Source organism: Ahaetulla prasina, chromosome 5 (genome assembly GCF_028640845.1).
Source record: "Ahaetulla prasina isolate Xishuangbanna chromosome 5, ASM2864084v1, whole genome shotgun sequence".
Lineage (NCBI taxonomy): Eukaryota > Metazoa > Chordata > Lepidosauria > Squamata > Colubridae > Ahaetulla > Ahaetulla prasina.
The window spans coordinates 26,784,446-26,801,569 of NC_080543.1; the positions used below are offsets into that span (position 1 = coordinate 26,784,446).

Here is a 17,124-nt window from a genome sequence, read left to right on the forward strand (position 1 = left end):
CTTTTCCTCCAAAATACCGAACAAATCCAAATTCTTTGGTTCCACGTGAAATAAGTCTACTTAAACCAAGAGCTGAACTGTCCACTTTTGTGCAGCTAGAATACAATCCACTGCACATCTGCTATTTGCGGAAGCTTTTCCTTCCATGTAAGAGGAGAAAAAGTAAAAGGTTCCCCACAACAAGTTTTTCTGAATTAAAATACTGTACATGGAGTCCTCAATTTACAACCACAAATGGAGCTCAAAATTTCTGCTGTTAAGTGAGATATTTAAGTGAGTTTTGCCTCATTTTACGACTTTTCTTGCCACATTTGTTAAAGGAGTCATGGGTTAGGGCAGAGGTCTGCAAACTTGGCTCTTTTAAGACTTGTGGACTTCAACTCCCAGAGTTCCTCAGCCAGCAAGGTTGAAGTCCACAAGTCTTAAAAGAGCCAAGTTTGCAGACTCCTGGGTTAGGGTTATATTAGTAACATGGTTGTTAAGTGAATCTGGTTTCCCCATTGATTTTGCTGGCTAAAAGGTTGCAAAAGATGACCCCATGACACTGCCAACGATCATACGTATGAACCAGCTGCCAAGTATCTGAATTTTGATTACATAATCATGGGGATTCTACAAAGGTCACGAGTGTGAAAAATGGTCATAAGTCACTTTTTTCAGTGCCATTGTAACTTTGAACAGTCACTAAATGAACTGTGGTAAGTCGAGGACTACCTGTATTGTACTAACTGATCTGTTCATTCTTATTCTTCTTCTTAATATTTTCTTTAATTCCCCTTTTATTGATATTATTACTATTATTCTTTTGCATGTACACTGAGAGCTTCTGTACTGGAGACAAGTTCCTTGTATGCCTAATCACACTTGGCTAAATAAAGCACAGGTAGTCCTCAACTTATGACCACAATTGAGCCTAAAATGTATGTTGTCAAGTGAGAAATTTGTTAAGTGAGTTTTGCCCCATTTTACGACCGTTCTTGCCACATTTGTTAAAGGAATCATGGCAGGTGTTATATTAGTAACACGGTTGTTAAGTGAATCTGGCATCTCCATTGACTTTGCTTGTCAGAAGGTGACAAAAGGGGAAATCACATGACTCGGGGACACTGCAACCATCATTAAATATGAACCACTTGCCAAGCGTCTGAATTTTAATCATGTAACCATGGGAATCCTGCAAAGTTCGTAAGTGTGAAAAACCGTCATAAGTCACTTTTTTCACTGCTGTCGTAACTTTGAACAGCCACTAAATGAACTGTTGTAAGTCGAGCACTACCTATACATATGATTCCTTCATTCACTATTAAGTAAAATCAAGGCAAAATCTTAAACATGTTAGCCTAATTTTCTACATTTTTTGTCATTGGAGTCGATGGTGCTCTTGTCAAGCATATGAATGATGGGTGAAATCCAGCAGGTTCTGACAGGTTCTGGAGAGGACGTAGTGAAAATTTTGAGTAGTTTGGAGAACCGGCAAATGCCACCTCTGGCTGGCTCCAGAGTGGGCTGGGAATGGGGATTTTGCAGTATCCTTCCCCCAAGAGTGGGGTGGGAATAGAGATTTTGCAGTATCCTTCCCCTGCCACGCCCACAGAACCAGTAGTAAAAAAAATTGGATTTCACCACTGATATGAATGCATATCAAATGACCATGGTCATGATGCTGAAAGGATCCTAAGTGTGAAAAAACGGTCACAAGTCATTGAATTTCAGTGCATGGTATCTCTGAGCGGTCACTCCATGAGGCGTTTTAACTCGACGACTGCCTGTATTTAATCCAATGCAATTCGATTCCTACGGCGCTGATTTACTAGAATCCATTTAGGCGGGAGGGGCGGGGCCTGGCGACCGTCAGCGTCAGCGCGCACGCGCGTGCGCATGCGTGGCGGCGCTTTCTGAGCCGCCGTTTATCCGCGCGCCTTTGACTGCTGCGCTTCTCGCGCAGCTCCCCCCCTCCCCGCGAGCGTCCCTCTTCGAAGTTCCCGCGCAGGCGAGCAGGGCTGTTGGCGTCCCTGCCGCGCCGGGGCGGCTGAAGCCCTGGCTGTGGGGAGAGCCCCTCGGGCCCGTTGCTCCCTTGGGCGAATCGCAAGACCCTGCGGCTGAGGTCTTTCCGCCGCCGCCGCTGCCGCCATCATGTCGGCGGGCTTCTCCTTCGGAGCCGGGACTTTGGCTTCCGCCACCGCGGCTGCTGCGGGCACCGGCGGGGGAGGCGGCGGCGGGGGCTTCTCTTTCGGAGGCACCCCGAGGTAAGTTAAGGGGGCCATTCCGGAGGGTTTCCACAGGAGCCTTAGGAAGCCTCAGCGGCCAGAACAGGGCTCTGGCGCTGCACGTGTCCCTGGTTTTTCCTTATTTTACGACGGTTGAAGGCCGTGGGAGGTCGCCCCAAAGATGGGGAAAGCTGCTGTAGCTCCCCGGCTTCTCTAAAAAATAATAAGAATCCTAACTAGAAATTGGAAATAAAAGGATTAGCAACAGGAATCGCAAGCCTGTCCAAGCTGGAGAGAGTGTCAAACAAGGCGAAATATTTTATATAGGTTCTGACCATCAGTTCCTTTTTAGTTGAGATTTGTTTTAGGGGACATTTATTAAAATAAGTATTTATATGACTCCCAATTCATGTAAGTGACTGTCTAGAGACGGCTAAACATTTAAAATGAAAAAGTAAAAGCCCATCAATGATTAAAAACCTAAAATTAAATAACCTAAGATGAAGAACAGGTATGGCTTTTCCAAGAGATTTTAGGCAATTGGCTTTGGCTTTCATGTCACTTTAAGGAGAAAACAAACAAACAAACCCACAAGCATTGCAGAGTCTCTTTATGGGGACATATGCACAAGGTTTTTTTTCTCATCATAACTTTTTTAAAAAAATTAAAACATATTTACAACAGTTTTAACCATCCGTTCCTCCAGTTGGTTGAAATCATCCTTCTCCCTCTTTCTTGAATATAAATTATAGGACAGCTGTAAAACATATCTATTTTATAACATGTTATACACTACACAATTATGGGAGATGTGATCCATTTAAAATTTATTTTCATACACAACACTAAGTACTTGATTGCAACCTTCCCTAATTCACTTGATTGCTGGAAAGCATCAAATTAGGCAAGGCTGCATACTTTCCATGTTTCCATACTTCAGTACAACATGAACACAGTCATGTTATGTCAGTTATGATGAGTATGCTCTGTAATATTTGGAGCACTTGACTGGTTTTTATGCCCTTTTAGAATTTTGTATATTGGCAGTTGTTTTCATCAAATCTGTTGATGCCTACCTCTTCTGTGTATCAGTTAATTGATGAAAAATTGATTTTGATCATTATGTATCAAAGTGTAGGCTTAATTTCATTTTTTACAGCTGATATACATGAGATAATTCATTGTACTTTGGTGTGTGTGTTTATTAACAATATACCAGGACAATAGCAGCAAATACAAGGATGTGCTATAATGAAGCAGTAACATCTAAGAAGAACTTGTGCTGGAATATTTTTGTGGAATAGATATGTAAGAAAATTATTGATATCTAGCAGTCTTATTGCTATTTTAATAACAGTTCTTTTTGGAAGTTTAGGTTAAAACTTCAGTTTTAACTTAATTCTGTAAATATTAATGTTAGCTTGTAGACAAAGTTAACCCGATCTCTGGAATATCAAGATTTACAGGCAGTGAACAGAAAAACAAGTGATTCCTTAGGTCTTTCTGCAAGTTAAAGATTTTGTTTCAGAAGCAGTATTAAATTTTATCCCCTCAAAAATAGGGATGTACTTATAAGTCTACCATAACTCTTTGAACATATTAGAAGGAGCAACAAGTTAATAAAAACTTCTGTTAAGGCAGGGTTCACACCCAGTGCCAAATCATGTTTGATTTACAGATCAGCATTATATGTGAGCCCATTCCTGGACAGCTGGTAGTTAATTTCTTTCTCAACAGTATGAGACTATACTTTGTTTTAACTATGGCTTATATTGAACACAGAAATCTTATTTGGTTATGTGCTCCGTTCTTTTTTCTGGATACCAGTAGAATAAATTAGCCAAACAAATCATTAATTTGCCTTGTACAAAGTACATTATGGTTTAAACAACCAAGAATATAACATACAAATATAACAGCATTAATATTGTTAATGTTAAATAAGTTAAACAATCTTAGCTGTTACAAACTCACTTGGTTGAAGATGAAATTTCAGTTAATTGCATTTAAATTAAGGCATGCTATTTTGTAAAACTAGCAGTGAAGAAATAAAATGAACAATGAACATGTTCCTAAGAATTTTTTACTTTATAATTTAGCTCGACTGGAGGCCTTAACTTTGGGACGTTGGGTTCAACAGCTACTGCTACTACAACTACTCCTTCTGTGGGTTTTGGCACTGGACTTTTTAGTTCAAAGCCTACCACAGGTTTTACCTTAGGAGGGACTAATACAGGTAAAACATTTTTCAGTTATTCCTATCAAAATGTGCATTGATTAGCTTGAATTAGTTATTGAATTGAATTAGTTACACCCTTCCTCTTGAAATTTGGCAGACCTCTACCCTCTTAACCTTCCAAAAAGCACTTAAGACCTGGACCTTCCCCCCCCCACCCCCCAGCCCTGGGGTAGGGTGAGGTGACTGAGAGGATTTAACAAGCGACTGCAAGTTGAAGTTTTGACACATCGGTGCTAGTTTTTTAAAGTTTATGGTTTCAATAGACATGTATTGTGCTGTTTTTACTGATACTTTAATTGTTGATTACAGCCACCCTCAGTATAAGACGGGCGGCTATATACATTTTATAAAAATGAAAAAGTGGCTTTATTTCATTTTATTTGTATTCCACCTTTATTATTTTTACAAAGGCGATGAACTTATCCAACATACCTTCCTTTTATTTTTCCCACAACAACCATCTTGTGAAGCATGTTGGGCTGAGAGAGAGTAATGGTCCAAGGTCACCCAGCTGTCTTTCATGACAAAGGCAGGATTAGACCAAATTGACTTAATGGCAGAATAGACAAATAAAAACATGATTTAAGTTATGATAACTTCTCCAGATGAAGGCGAATATATGTTTCCCAGCATAATGCAGCAGATCCAATCTGAGTTGGTCACTTGGGTTGGTCTAACAGAGTGTGTGCTGTTCTGTGTATGGTATTTATATGGTGCCAGTTGTATGTGGCTTTTTAGATGCTAAGTGGGGTGTGTTGATGGCTGGCTTTTAAGTAGTTTGGCAATCATTTGCTTGTGCTTTCCAGCCCTCGCCTTCTAAGTACGTGATATTCTGGTAGTAAATCAGCACTCCTCTTGAATGATGAGGGGCCTATTTCCTAGGCTTCAATCACTTCCTTGGCTGTTTTTGTGCCTGCTTGTCCAACAATCTTAGTAGCAGCAAAATTGAATGTGTGTCCTTTCATTGCAGTATGAGGCTACCACTGAGTTTGGATCTCCTCATCTGACCGCTCGCTTGTGTTCTTTCAATCTGGTGGTTAGCTTCTCCCTGTCTGTCCTATATAGTCACAGGGACCTGTAGGCTGAGATTATAGCTACAAGGCATGGAAAGGGTTGGACTAAAATAATATGGTTATACGTGTGACTGTCTATTAATTAGACATATTTAAAGGCTAAGCATATTGTATAATACAATTAAACAATAATGTTTTTCACTTTGGTCCAGAATACCTGGATATATGAAGTTGCTTATTTCTAAGCTGAAGATTTTGAATTTTGTACCTTTCCATATTCTTCAAAAATGGCATAAATTTGTTTATTTTGTATTCCTACACAGGAACAGCTACAACTATTGCTGCAGGATTAACATTAGGTAAGTATTATATAACCTTTACCATTTCTTTTTCCTTACTTGAGAAGTAATAGTTGGAAATGCCCAAATGAAAAACATTGAACTTCAATGATGTGAGGCTTAAGAATGATTGTTAACGTTTTATTATGAGTATAATTCAGCTATTTCCTCTTGTAAAGTATTAGTAAACATGGCAAAGTAGACAAATGCTAAATGAAAAAGTATACTTTCATATCAAGATAACTTTGTAATGGTTTTTATTGTGTTTAACTGTGATGGCCTTATTTATGGTTTTGGTTATTGTATGGGAAGCAAAGAATATTTTGAACCATTTGAATTTCAGATTAGCTTCTCTTAATGGATAGTAATTAGAATTCTTAAATGGGAATTGCTTTTTACACACACACACACACACACACACACACACACACGGGTCTTGTCCCGTGTAAGGTTGAGAGTATCTTGGTGACGTTTCGATGAGATCTTACTCATCATCTTCAGGCTGGTACTTACAGCTTCATGCTTTGCACGCACAAGCACGAAGCTGTAAGCACCAGCCTGAAGATGACGAGTGAAACCTCATCGAAACGTCGCCAAGATACTCTCACCTTACACGGGAAAAGACCCGAATACGCCAAGACCTACACACACACACACACACACACATATTCCAAATAAATACTAAATATTTGTTTTTAATTATTTTTTAAAGTTGTTATTTGTATTTTGTGTTTTAATATGGCTGTAAACCGCCCTGAGTCCTTCGGGAGAAGGGTGGTATAGAAATTAAATTATAAATAAATAAATAAATAAAATAAAATAAAATAAAATAAAATAAATATGTATTTACTTATTTTTTCCTTAATATAAAGGAACATGAGTAGGTGTTGACAGCCATAGTGGTGGAATCAGTGTTGAACTGAAACCTGGGAGGCTTTATCACAGTGTGCCTTGCATGGCTGCCATGAAGATTAAAATATGTGTGTTGGGGGTATAATTCCTAAGAATAGAAACCACATAAAATTGTATTTGTATAAAAAAATGAAACAAATTGTTTTTTGTTTTTTTTGAAAGGCGCACCTGTTTCTACTACTACTTCTACTACTGGCCTTAGTTTGGGTTTCAGTAAACCTGCTGGATCAGCCACTCCTTTTGCTTTACCGATCACTTCCACTTCTTCTGGACTTGCATTATCTTCTGCCCTTACTTCTGCTCCAGCAGCAGGTAAACTTGCAATAGTTCTGTCTTCAAGTTTTCTTCTCATTTTCCTGTTGCCTAAATTTTCTACTTACAGTTGTTACAAAAACTAGTTATACTTTAGGTACGGTATTAAAGAATTCTGTCACAATTTGATAATAGGAATTTTAAAGCTTATTAAACTGAAACATTTAATTGAAGGAATATAATAAAGTTATCTTTCAGTTGAGCTCAACTCCTGAAGATTCCATTATACATCCATGTCATTGGCAACAGAGCAAAAATGTTTTGCCATTGCCACTTTCTGAGATATTTTCAACTGTCCTGAAGTCCTGAGATTTCTTGGTTGAGTCTCATTCAAATACTAATCTTGTCTGATACATTAACTTTTCAATATCACATGAGGTTGATTAAATACTCCTAATGGCTATTTATAGTATTAATTACTGTAGCTAAGCTAAAAGAAGCTTCTGTGACTTTTAGTCACAGAAAACTCTGCCTTTTTAATTAAATTTGTATAACCACCTATGTCACGAAAAATGACATTGGACTGTACAACTGGATAATTTTAAGTAATTAAAAAACAAGGGTACAGGATTTGAATCCACTTGCAATGCTGAGAGAATATTGGGCTCAATACACTATTTGTCTAACATTGCTTCACGTTCTTTGTATATACTTAAAAAGATTAAGTAATGACTCACTTAAAAGCACTTGATTTCAGTAGTGACTCGGATTCAATAGTGAGTCAGTCAGTAGCTCAGAGACAAGTGCCTTTCTAAACTTTTTGTAGATTTATTGGAACTCTTTCTTGCATTTGAAGTTTTGAACATCGTGAAGGAATTGATAGAATTTTAAGTATACGAGTTTACCAATGGATGACTTCATCTATATGGAAGGGTTTTAGAACATTCACCAATGACTCCTTAAGTTTCAACAAATGCTTAACAATGTTTGGTTTAAATAATGAACGCCAAAATGGAAGTTATCTCTATAATCTTTATAACTACATTAAAATAGTATCAGTGTGCAACTGAATGGTTGTTGGGATAAAAAAGATCAAGATGTATCATTTTGTTAAAAGTTCAGGATCTGAATTGCATTCTCTGCTTAAAATTCAGGCTCTTCTGGTTTTACATTAAACTTGGGAGGCACCATTGCTCCAACCACCACTGTATCTACAGGACTTTCTCTGGGAGGAGCCTTGACTGGTTTAGGAGGAACACTTTTCCCAAATGCAAGCACCTCTACAACAGGTGATATTGCTCATATTTATTATTTAAAATGTTCAGAATGTGGATCTTATGCATGGATTTAATGTAATAATTTAAAGGATTATCAATCCTGCTAATTCTTTAAACTGAAACTAGTAGTACCGTATATACTCGAATATAAGCCGATCCGAGTATAAGCCGAGGTCCCCAATTTTACCCCAAAAACTGGGGTAAACTGGGGACTCGAGTATAAGCCGAGGGTGGGAAATGAGGCACCTACCGGTTGAAACCTCCTCCTCAGCTGAGAAGGCTGGCGGCCCCCGCCCGCCCTCTCACTGCACCGGCAGGGCTTCCGTCCGTAAAATGTGAAAAAGAAAAGAAAAACTCGAGTATAAGCCAGATATACTCGAGTATAAGCCGAGGGCTTAAAAAAAAAACTCGAGTATAAGCCGTATAGACCCGAGTATAAGCCGAGGGGACGTTTTTCAGCACAAAAAACGTGCTGAAAAACTCGGCTTATACTCGAGTATATACGGTAATTAATCTGATTTAAAAGCAATATTTGAATTTGTAGTTAACAGCTTCAGCTTATTGTATTCCTTTTTGAAATTAGAAATAATTTTTAAGATCAACCCCATTTTTCTGTATCTCACTGTTTGCAATCTTTGAACGCTTGTGTCTTCAAAAAACCTCTGTGTTATTGTTGATGGTGGAAAAGCAGGCTTAGTGATAGGACAAATTTTAATTTCAGATTTCTGTTTCTGTCAGCTTATAGTTTCAGAGTTTCTGCTGATGATAATAGAAGAAAATTCTTTCAGTCTTCATGGATAATACATCTTACTTCACAAAATCCTGAAACTTACCCAAAAATGTTTGCATTATTTTCAGGGCTTGGACAGAATGCTTTTGGTTTGACCCTTGGGACAGCTGCAGCACCTGCTGCCACAGTTAATGAAGGTCTTGGTGGCATAGATTTCAGTAGCTCTTCAGATAAAAAAAGTATGTTTTTAAGTAAAATTTTGTAGTTATACCAAATCAGGAATATTTTGGGATTAGTGAATTGCAAAGCCAATTGCCGTCAAAATCCAAGGATTCCCTGTAATTTATAAATGGTATCCAATAGGTATTAGCTTTTTAGAAGTGAAACAGGTATTTCAAAGTAATTGAAAAGTCTACATCTTAGTGTATACATTAAAGAGAACAACACAAAGCAAATTAACTAATATAGATAAATTTACTTGGATCATTTGAAATTAAATAACAATAGTTTTATTGACATATAAATCATGGCTTTTAGAACAAAAAGCAAATATATATCCAGCTTTTTTTCTATGCTCAATTTAAGTACTTTGTTTTAAATTAATCTCCCAGTTGCTGAATTGAGTGATGCTTCTCATAAATTGTATTCATAATTATCAGTTTAGAAAATATTAATGGTGGAAGCATTTTTCTGCTAATGTATTCACCAACTTAGGTTAGAGTTTTACAAAGATTTCAAACATAGCAGCCAGGCGGAGTGGTTTTATTTCATTACTTTAATCTTCCTAAACAACTATATGACATAAGTTAGCATAATTCCTGTAGTATAGATGGGCAAGTATTAGACTAAGAGTGGTTTAAATCAAACTAGAAAATGTGCCTCAACATTTTTCAATGTCATGTTATCACCTAAACAGCTATCGGGAACTAATTTTCAGGTAAATTTAGAGGGATTCAATCAAAATTATGAAGATTGCTTTTTTTCTGAGGCATCCAAGATAGGACTGGTATTTTTGCTATTGATGTGTTTTTGTTGTACCTTGATGAACGTATCTTTACTTTTATGTACACTGAGAGCATATGCACCAAGACAAATTCCTTGTGTGTCCAATCACACTTGGCCAATAAAAAATTCTATTCTATTCTATTCTATTGGCTTTGTGGCATAAAATATTGCCAGATATATTTCAAACATAGCAGCCAGGCGGAGTGGTTTTATTTCATTACTTTAATCTTCCTAAACAACTATATGACATAAGTTAGCATAATTCCTGTAGTATAGATGGGCAAGTATTAGACTAAGAGTGGTTTAAATCAAACTAGAAAATGTGCCTCAACATTTTTCAATGTCATGTTATCGCCTAAACAGCTATCTGGAACTAATTTTCAGGTAAATTTAGAGGGATTCAATCAAAATTATGAAGATTGCTTTTTTTCTGAGGCATCCAAGATAGGACTGGTATTTTTGCTATTGATGTGTTTTTGTTGTACCTTGATGAACGTATCTTTACTTTTATGTACACTGAGAGCATATGCACCAAGACAAATTCCTTGTGTGTCCAATCACACTTGGCCAATAAAAAATTCTATTCTATTCTATTCTATTCTATTGGCTTTGTGGCATAAAATATTGCCAGATATATTTCAAACATAGCAGCCAGGCGGAGTGGTTTTATTTCATTACTTTAATCTTCCTAAACAACTATATGACATAAGTTAGCATAATTCCTGTAGTATAGATGGGCAAGTATTAGACTAAGAGTGGTTTAAATCAAACTAGAAAATGTGCCTCAACATTTTTCAATGTCATGTTATCACCTAAACAGCTATCGGGAACTAATTTTCAGGTAAATTTAGAGGATTCACACCGCAATCTGAGGTACAGTGGTCTCCCTCGGCTCCAGACTCTCTCTAATCACAACCGCCACCCCCACCCCTACCCTGGGCTCGGCTGATGGAATGCACGGAAACCTGGCGGGCACATCTGCACCAGGGCACGCCCCTTCTGCGCCCAACCAGGTCTCCGTAATGCCTATAAAGTCCGCGCACCCCTGAATAAGATCGTGAATTAGGGGGCCTTATTGGCCACGGACCGTGCATTACACAACATCAGCCAAGGCCCAGGCTCTGAGGGTCTTGACCATCCGGGAACGGGAAAAGTCAGGGGCTCGCGCGCGATCGCCTGCAAGCATCGAGCGCACCCCTTAACACGATCCGAGCCCCACTTCCGCCAAATCTGCCCCTCCCATACCGTGCAAATAGCACCACCTCCACCAGTGGAACCTGAACTCCCCGTAACCTCGGACCTATTAACTCACCGCCACGAGCATGCGCAGGAACTGATACCCCACCCGCGGAGTTTCCCCCAACACCCGCCCTACCCCTCCCACCCCTTAAAAATGCCCTATCTAAAAACCCCCAAAGGCTCTTCCTCTTCGCATGCCACCTCTGTGGGTCCCAAGACCCGTCATTGAGGCCGGCCCTTGGTAATAAAACGGGCCATTCCTGCGAGGCTGGGGCACCTCGCAGGCGCAAGAGTTCCTGTACCGAATAGCATAAACGAATCGTAAAAATAACACTTCGCTAGGGGATAGCAGTCGCCGGGGGATGATAATTGTCCGGGATGGCAGGATATTAGTCCATAGTTCTTCACATGGATACCCATCGTCCGATGGTGGCTGATACATGGTGACAGATAGGCTAAAGATGGAAAGATGGAAAAAATAGCCCAGTCCTAAAATCCATGGGGAAATGAGGTGGGTAGGTCTTCTACCACCCTCAGCAATGTCTACAGCTGTTCTTGGGTACGTCCTCCGGCAGATCTAAATCGGTCTCCAAGTCTCTTCCACCATAGTTCCAAAGAACTGTCCTGGCCAAAGATCCCAAAAGGCCATATAAGTGCCGATGACAGTGCACATAAATAAATAATAATGGCAGAGGCAGGCCCACAAAGGCCGGGACACCTCCAATAACCACCACGCCAGTTCCCTCCACTAAGATGGTCAAAAGGTGAAGATCCTCCAGGCAAGCCCCACATTCAGATTAATCCAAAAAAGCCTGGCCACTCCTCAGATCCAGGGCCTTTCCCAGAAACCGGGCCAGGCACCTCTGAGGAAGGCCGGTAAGATGTAATAGGCCGTAGGTCCCAAATACGGCAGAAGTGGGGTAAAACGTCCTCAGAGCACCCCCGTGCAGGGAAGGCAGTGGAAAAGCCGGTGATCACTCTCGACCCCCTTCGTCCCGAGAAAACCAGGCTGGGAGGGAGGTAAACATACCCAGGGTAGTTCAGTGCTCAGCAGTCGCGGTCAACAGGCCATGATGGGCCGACAATCCTGTGATCCGTGGCTGCGGCCTCGCCTCGCACCACGCGCCCAGGAAATGGCCGCCGTTCACCACTCACCCTCATCCGGCCTCGTTTTCGGCAGCCGTGACACCGAAAAGGCCCACAGACCTCTCCCACGGCTGCCGAGAAGATGACAAAGTGGGCCGGGGGGTATAGGCGGCTCGGCTAACCGCCTGGACGATGCCATCCCACGTCGATCATCCCATCGGCGGCTCCGTTCGCCTAGCGAGCCGCCATCTTGCGCATGCGCAGAGCCTCTATTTTAAAGTTGTTATTTGTATTTTGTGTTTTAATATGGCTGTAAACCGCCCTGAGTCCTTCGGGAGAAGGGTGGTATAGAAATTAAATTATAAATAAATAAATAAATAAATAAAATAAAATAAAATAAAATAAATATGTATTTACTTATTTTTTCCTTAATATAAAGGAACATGAGTAGGTGTTGACAGCCATAGTGGTGGAATCAGTGTTGAACTGAAACCTGGGAGGCTTTATCACAGTGTGCCTTGCATGGCTGCCATGAAGATTAAAATATGTGTGTTGGGGGTATAATTCCTAAGAATAGAAACCACATAAAATTGTATTTGTATAAAAATATGAAACAAATTGTTTTTTTTTTTTTTTTGAAAGGCGCACCTGTTTCTACTACTACTTCTACTACTGGCCTTAGTTTGGGTTTCAGTAAACCTGCTGGATCAGCCACTCCTTTTGCTTTACCGATCACTTCCACTTCTTCTGGACTTGCATTATCTTCTGCCCTTACTTCTGCTCCAGCAGCAGGTAAACTTGCAATAGTTCTGTCTTCAAGTTTTCTTCTCATTTTCCTGTTGCCTAAATTTTCTACTTACAGTTGTTACAAAAACTAGTTATACTTTAGGTACGGTATTAAAGAATTCTGTCACAATTTGATAATAGGAATTTTAAAGCTTATTAAACTGAAACATTTAATTGAAGGAATATAATAAAGTTATCTTTCAGTTGAGCTCAACTCCTGAAGATTCCATTATACATCCATGTCATTGGCAACAGAGCAAAAATGTTTTGCCATTGCCACTTTCTGAGATATTTTCAACTGTCCTGAAGTCCTGAGATTTCTTGGTTGAGTCTCATTCAAATACTAATCTTGTCTGATACATTAACTTTTCAATATCACATGAGGTTGATTAAATACTCCTAATGGCTATTTATAGTATTAATTACTGTAGCTAAGCTAAAAGAAGCTTCTGTGACTTTTAGTCACAGAAAACTCTGCCTTTTTAATTAAATTTGTATAACCACCTATGTCACGAAAAATGACATTGGACTGTACAACTGGATAATTTTAAGTAATTAAAAAACAAGGGTACAGGATTTGAATCCACTTGCAATGCTGAGAGAATATTGGGCTCATACACTATTTGTCTAACATTGCTTCACGTTCTTTGTATATACTTAAAAAGATTAAGTAATGACTCACTTAAAAGCACTTGATTTCAGTAGTGACTCGGATTCAATAGTGAGTCAGTCAGTAGCTCAGAGACAAGTGCCTTTCTAAACTTTTTGTAGATTTATTGGAACTCTTTCTTGCATTTGAAGTTTTGAACATCGTGAAGGAATTGATAGAATTTTAAGTATACAGAGTTTACCAATGGATGACTTCATCTATATGGAAGGGTTTTAGAACATTCACCAATGACTCCTTAAGTTTCAACAAATGCTTAACAATGTTTGGTTTAAATAATGAACGAAAATGGAAGTTATCTCTATAATCTTTATAACTACATTAAAATAGTATCAGTGTGCAACTGAATGGTTGTTGGGATAAAAAAGATCAAGATGTATCATTTTGTTAAAAGTTCAGGATCTGAATTGCATTCTCTGCTTAAAATTCAGGCTCTTCTGGTTTTACATTAAACTTGGGAGGCACCATTGCTCCAACCACCACTGTATCTACAGGACTTTCTCTGGGAGGAGCCTTGACTGGTTTAGGAGGAACACTTTTCCCAAATGCAAGCACCTCTACAACAGGTGATATTGCTCATATTTATTATTTAAAATGTTCAGAATGTGGATCTTATGCATGGATTTAATGTAATAATTTAAAGGATTATCAATCCTGCTAATTCTTTAAACTGAAACTAGTAGTAATTAATCTGATTTAAAAGCAATATTTGAATTTGTAGTTAACAGCTTCAGCTTATTGTATTCCTTTTTGAAATTAGAAATAATTTTTAAGATCAACCCCATTTTTCTGTATCTCACTGTTTGCAATCTTTGAACGCTTGTGTCTTCAAAAAACCTCTGTGTTATTGTTGATGGTGGAAAAGCAGGCTTAGTGATAGGACAAATTTTAATTTCAGATTTCTGTTTCTGTCAGCTTATAGTTTCAGAGTTTCTGCTGATGATAATAGAAGAAAATTCTTTCAGTCTTCATGGATAATACATCTTACTTCACAAAATCCTGAAACTTACCCAAAAATGTTTGCATTATTTTCAGGGCTTGGACAGAATGCTTTTGGTTTGACCCTTGGGACAGCTGCAGCACCTGCTGCCACAGTTAATGAAGGTCTTGGTGGCATAGATTTCAGTAGCTCTTCAGATAAAAAAAGTATGTTTTTAAGTAAAATTTTGTAGTTATACCAAATCAGGAATATTTTGGGATTAGTGAATTGCAAAGCCAATTGCCGTCAAAATCCAAGGATTCCCTGTAATTTATAAATGGTATCCAATAGGTATTAGCTTTTTAGAAGTGAAACAGGTATTTCAAAGTAATTGAAAAGTCTACATCTTAGTGTATACATTAAAGAGAACAACACAAAGCAAATTTAATTATTCTAGTCTTGGTCTTCAAAATAATTAGAGTGATACTTAATCCCACTTGAAATATACTTAATCTAGCTACTTCAGGATCTTGATTGAACAATTTGAAGTACAACTGCAGCAATACAGACAGCAGATTGAAGAACTGGAAAATCATCTTGCTACCCAAGCGAACAATTCACACATAACTCCACAAGGTAAAAATACACATTTTAATATCTTGGTTAATTACACTATGCAGGACCTTTATGAGACAGGGACTTAACAAAAAACAAAAGGAGGTGAGAAGTTCAGTGTAAAGGAGGATAATACCCATTTTCAGGTACAGTACATCCAGAGAAACAAGGGGAAAATAGTCATGAACCATTTTTCATGGCCCCAGAAAGTAGAACCAGATATATAAGATATGTTTTAGTCTACAGCAGGATTCCCCAATCCCTGGGTTGTGGCCCACTATATGGCTGCACAAGCAGCAGGCAAGCATGCACTCAGCTCCACACAAATGGAGCTATGTGTGCCTGTCACTCATACTGAACATCCTCCCACCTTCCCACTGGGCCATCAAGCCTGAAAGGTTGGGAACTGCTGATCGACATTTCATTTATAGAAGAAAAAATTTCTGGCAGAGAAATCTAACAGAGTAGCCAACTCATGAAGGTTATGGATTTACCGTATATACTCGAGTATAAGCCGAGTTTTTCAGCACGTTTTTTGTGCTGAAAAACGTCCCCTCGGCTTATACTCGAGTATAAGCCGAGTTTTCAGCACGCTTTTGTGCTGAAAACGCCCCTCGGCTTATACTCGAGTTTTTTTTTTTTTTTTTTTTTTTTTTTTTTTTTTTTTTTTTTTTTTTTTTTTTTTTTTTTTTTTTTTTTTTTTTTTTTTTTTTTTTTTTTTTTTTTTTTTTTTTTTTTTTTTTTTTTTTTTTTTTTTTTTTTTTTTTTTTTTTTTTTTTTTTTTTTTTTTTTTTTTTTTTTTTTTTTTTTTTTTTTTTTTTTTTTTTTTTTTTTTTTTTTTTTTTTTTTTTTTTTTTTTTTTTTTTTTTTTTTTTTTTTTTTTTTTTTTTTTTTTTTTTTTTTTTTTTTTTTTTTTTTTTTTTTTTTTTTTTTTTTTTTTTTTTTTTTTTTTTTTTTTTTTTTTTTTTTTTTTTTTTTTTTTTTTTTTTTTTTTTTTTTTTTTTTTTTTTTTTTTTTTTTTTTTTTTTTTTTTTTTTTTTTTTTTTTTTTTTTTTTTTTTTTTTTTTTTTTTTTTTTTTTTTTTTTTTTTTTTTTTTTTTTTTTTTTTTTTTTTTTTTTTTTTTTTTTTTTTTTTTTTTTTTTTTTTTTTTTTTTTTTTTTTTTTTTTTTTTTTTTTTTTTTTTTTTTTTTTTTTTTTTTTTTTTTTTTTTTTTTTTTTTTTTTTTTTTTTTTTTTTTTTTTTTTTTTTTTTTTTTTTTTTTTTTTTTTTTTTTTTTTTTTTTTTTTTTTTTTTTTTTTTTTTTTTTTTTTTTTTTTTTTTTTTTTTTTTTTTTTTTTTTTTTTTTTTTTTTTTTTTTTTTTTTTTTTTTTTTTTTTTTTTTTTTTTTTTTTTTTTTTTTTTTTTTTTTTTTTTTTTTTTTTTTTTTTTTTTTTTTTTTTTTTTTTTTTTTTTATTGGCTTTGTGGCATAAAATATTGCCAGATATATTTCAAACATATTTATTTAAACTATTCTGGGATGTATATTCCCTGCATAAGTGATTTTGGTTCTAATAGAATGTTTATCCTCCTGTTCTGTTTCTTCTCTTCTCTTCTCTTCTCTTCTCTTCTCTTCTCTTCTCTTCTCTTCTCTTCTCTTCTCTTTTCTTCTGTTCTAAGAAGTTTAACAGTGACCTGAGACTTGTTTGAATGTCTCATTAATCTAATGATTTTTTGGGTATCCTTTTTATTTTTTATGGTGATTTTATTAAAAAATCAAAAAAGAATTAAACTAAAAAGAATAAAAAGAAAGATAGGGAAAAAAGAAAATGAAAGTATGATCTTGGGTGCTAACTGATCC

At 36.8% G+C, this 17,124-nt stretch overlaps 2 protein-coding genes across 2 annotated transcripts in view; both read left to right on the forward strand.

Annotated features, from left to right (window-relative positions):
- Nucleotides 1–1,882: 1,882 nt before the first annotated feature.
- LOC131199409 (nucleoporin p58/p45-like) overlaps nt 1,883–17,124 on the forward strand; it is a 30,510-nt gene continuing 15,268 nt past the window's right edge. The window contains exons 1-7 of the mRNA XM_058185166.1: nt 1,883–2,246; nt 4,307–4,443; nt 5,783–5,818; nt 6,872–7,021; nt 8,116–8,250; nt 9,097–9,229; nt 15,188–15,306. Of these exons, the coding sequence (XP_058041149.1) occupies nt 2,134–2,246; nt 4,307–4,443; nt 5,783–5,818; nt 6,872–7,021; nt 8,116–8,250; nt 9,097–9,229; nt 15,188–15,306 (823 nt within the window). The 5' untranslated portion in view covers nt 1,883–2,133. The remainder of the gene's footprint in view (nt 2,247–4,306; nt 4,444–5,782; nt 5,819–6,871; nt 7,022–8,115; nt 8,251–9,096; nt 9,230–15,187; nt 15,307–17,124) is intronic.
- LOC131199640 (nucleoporin p58/p45-like) lies at nt 12,892–15,065 on the forward strand. The gene is made up of 3 exons (XM_058185623.1): nt 12,892–13,090; nt 14,183–14,317; nt 14,787–15,065. Exons 1-3 carry the CDS (start codon nt 12,907–12,909, stop codon nt 14,921–14,923), a joined length of 456 nt encoding a protein of 151 aa, XP_058041606.1. The 5' UTR covers nt 12,892–12,906; the 3' UTR covers nt 14,924–15,065.

What these genes read in the sequence shown, in the direction of transcription:
- LOC131199640 (XM_058185623.1), top strand. Translation starts at nt 12,907, where the DNA reads ATGAAACAAATTGTTTTTTTTTTTTTTTTGAAAGGCGCACCTGTTTCT. An exon ending in TACTTCTGCTCCAGCAGCAG is followed by an intron (nt 13,091 to 14,182) that starts GTAAACTTGCAA and finishes CTTAAAATTCAG; the next exon opens with GCTCTTCTGGTTTTACATTA. An exon ending in TGCAAGCACCTCTACAACAG is followed by an intron (nt 14,318 to 14,786) that starts GTGATATTGCTC and finishes CATTATTTTCAG; the next exon opens with GGCTTGGACAGAATGCTTTT.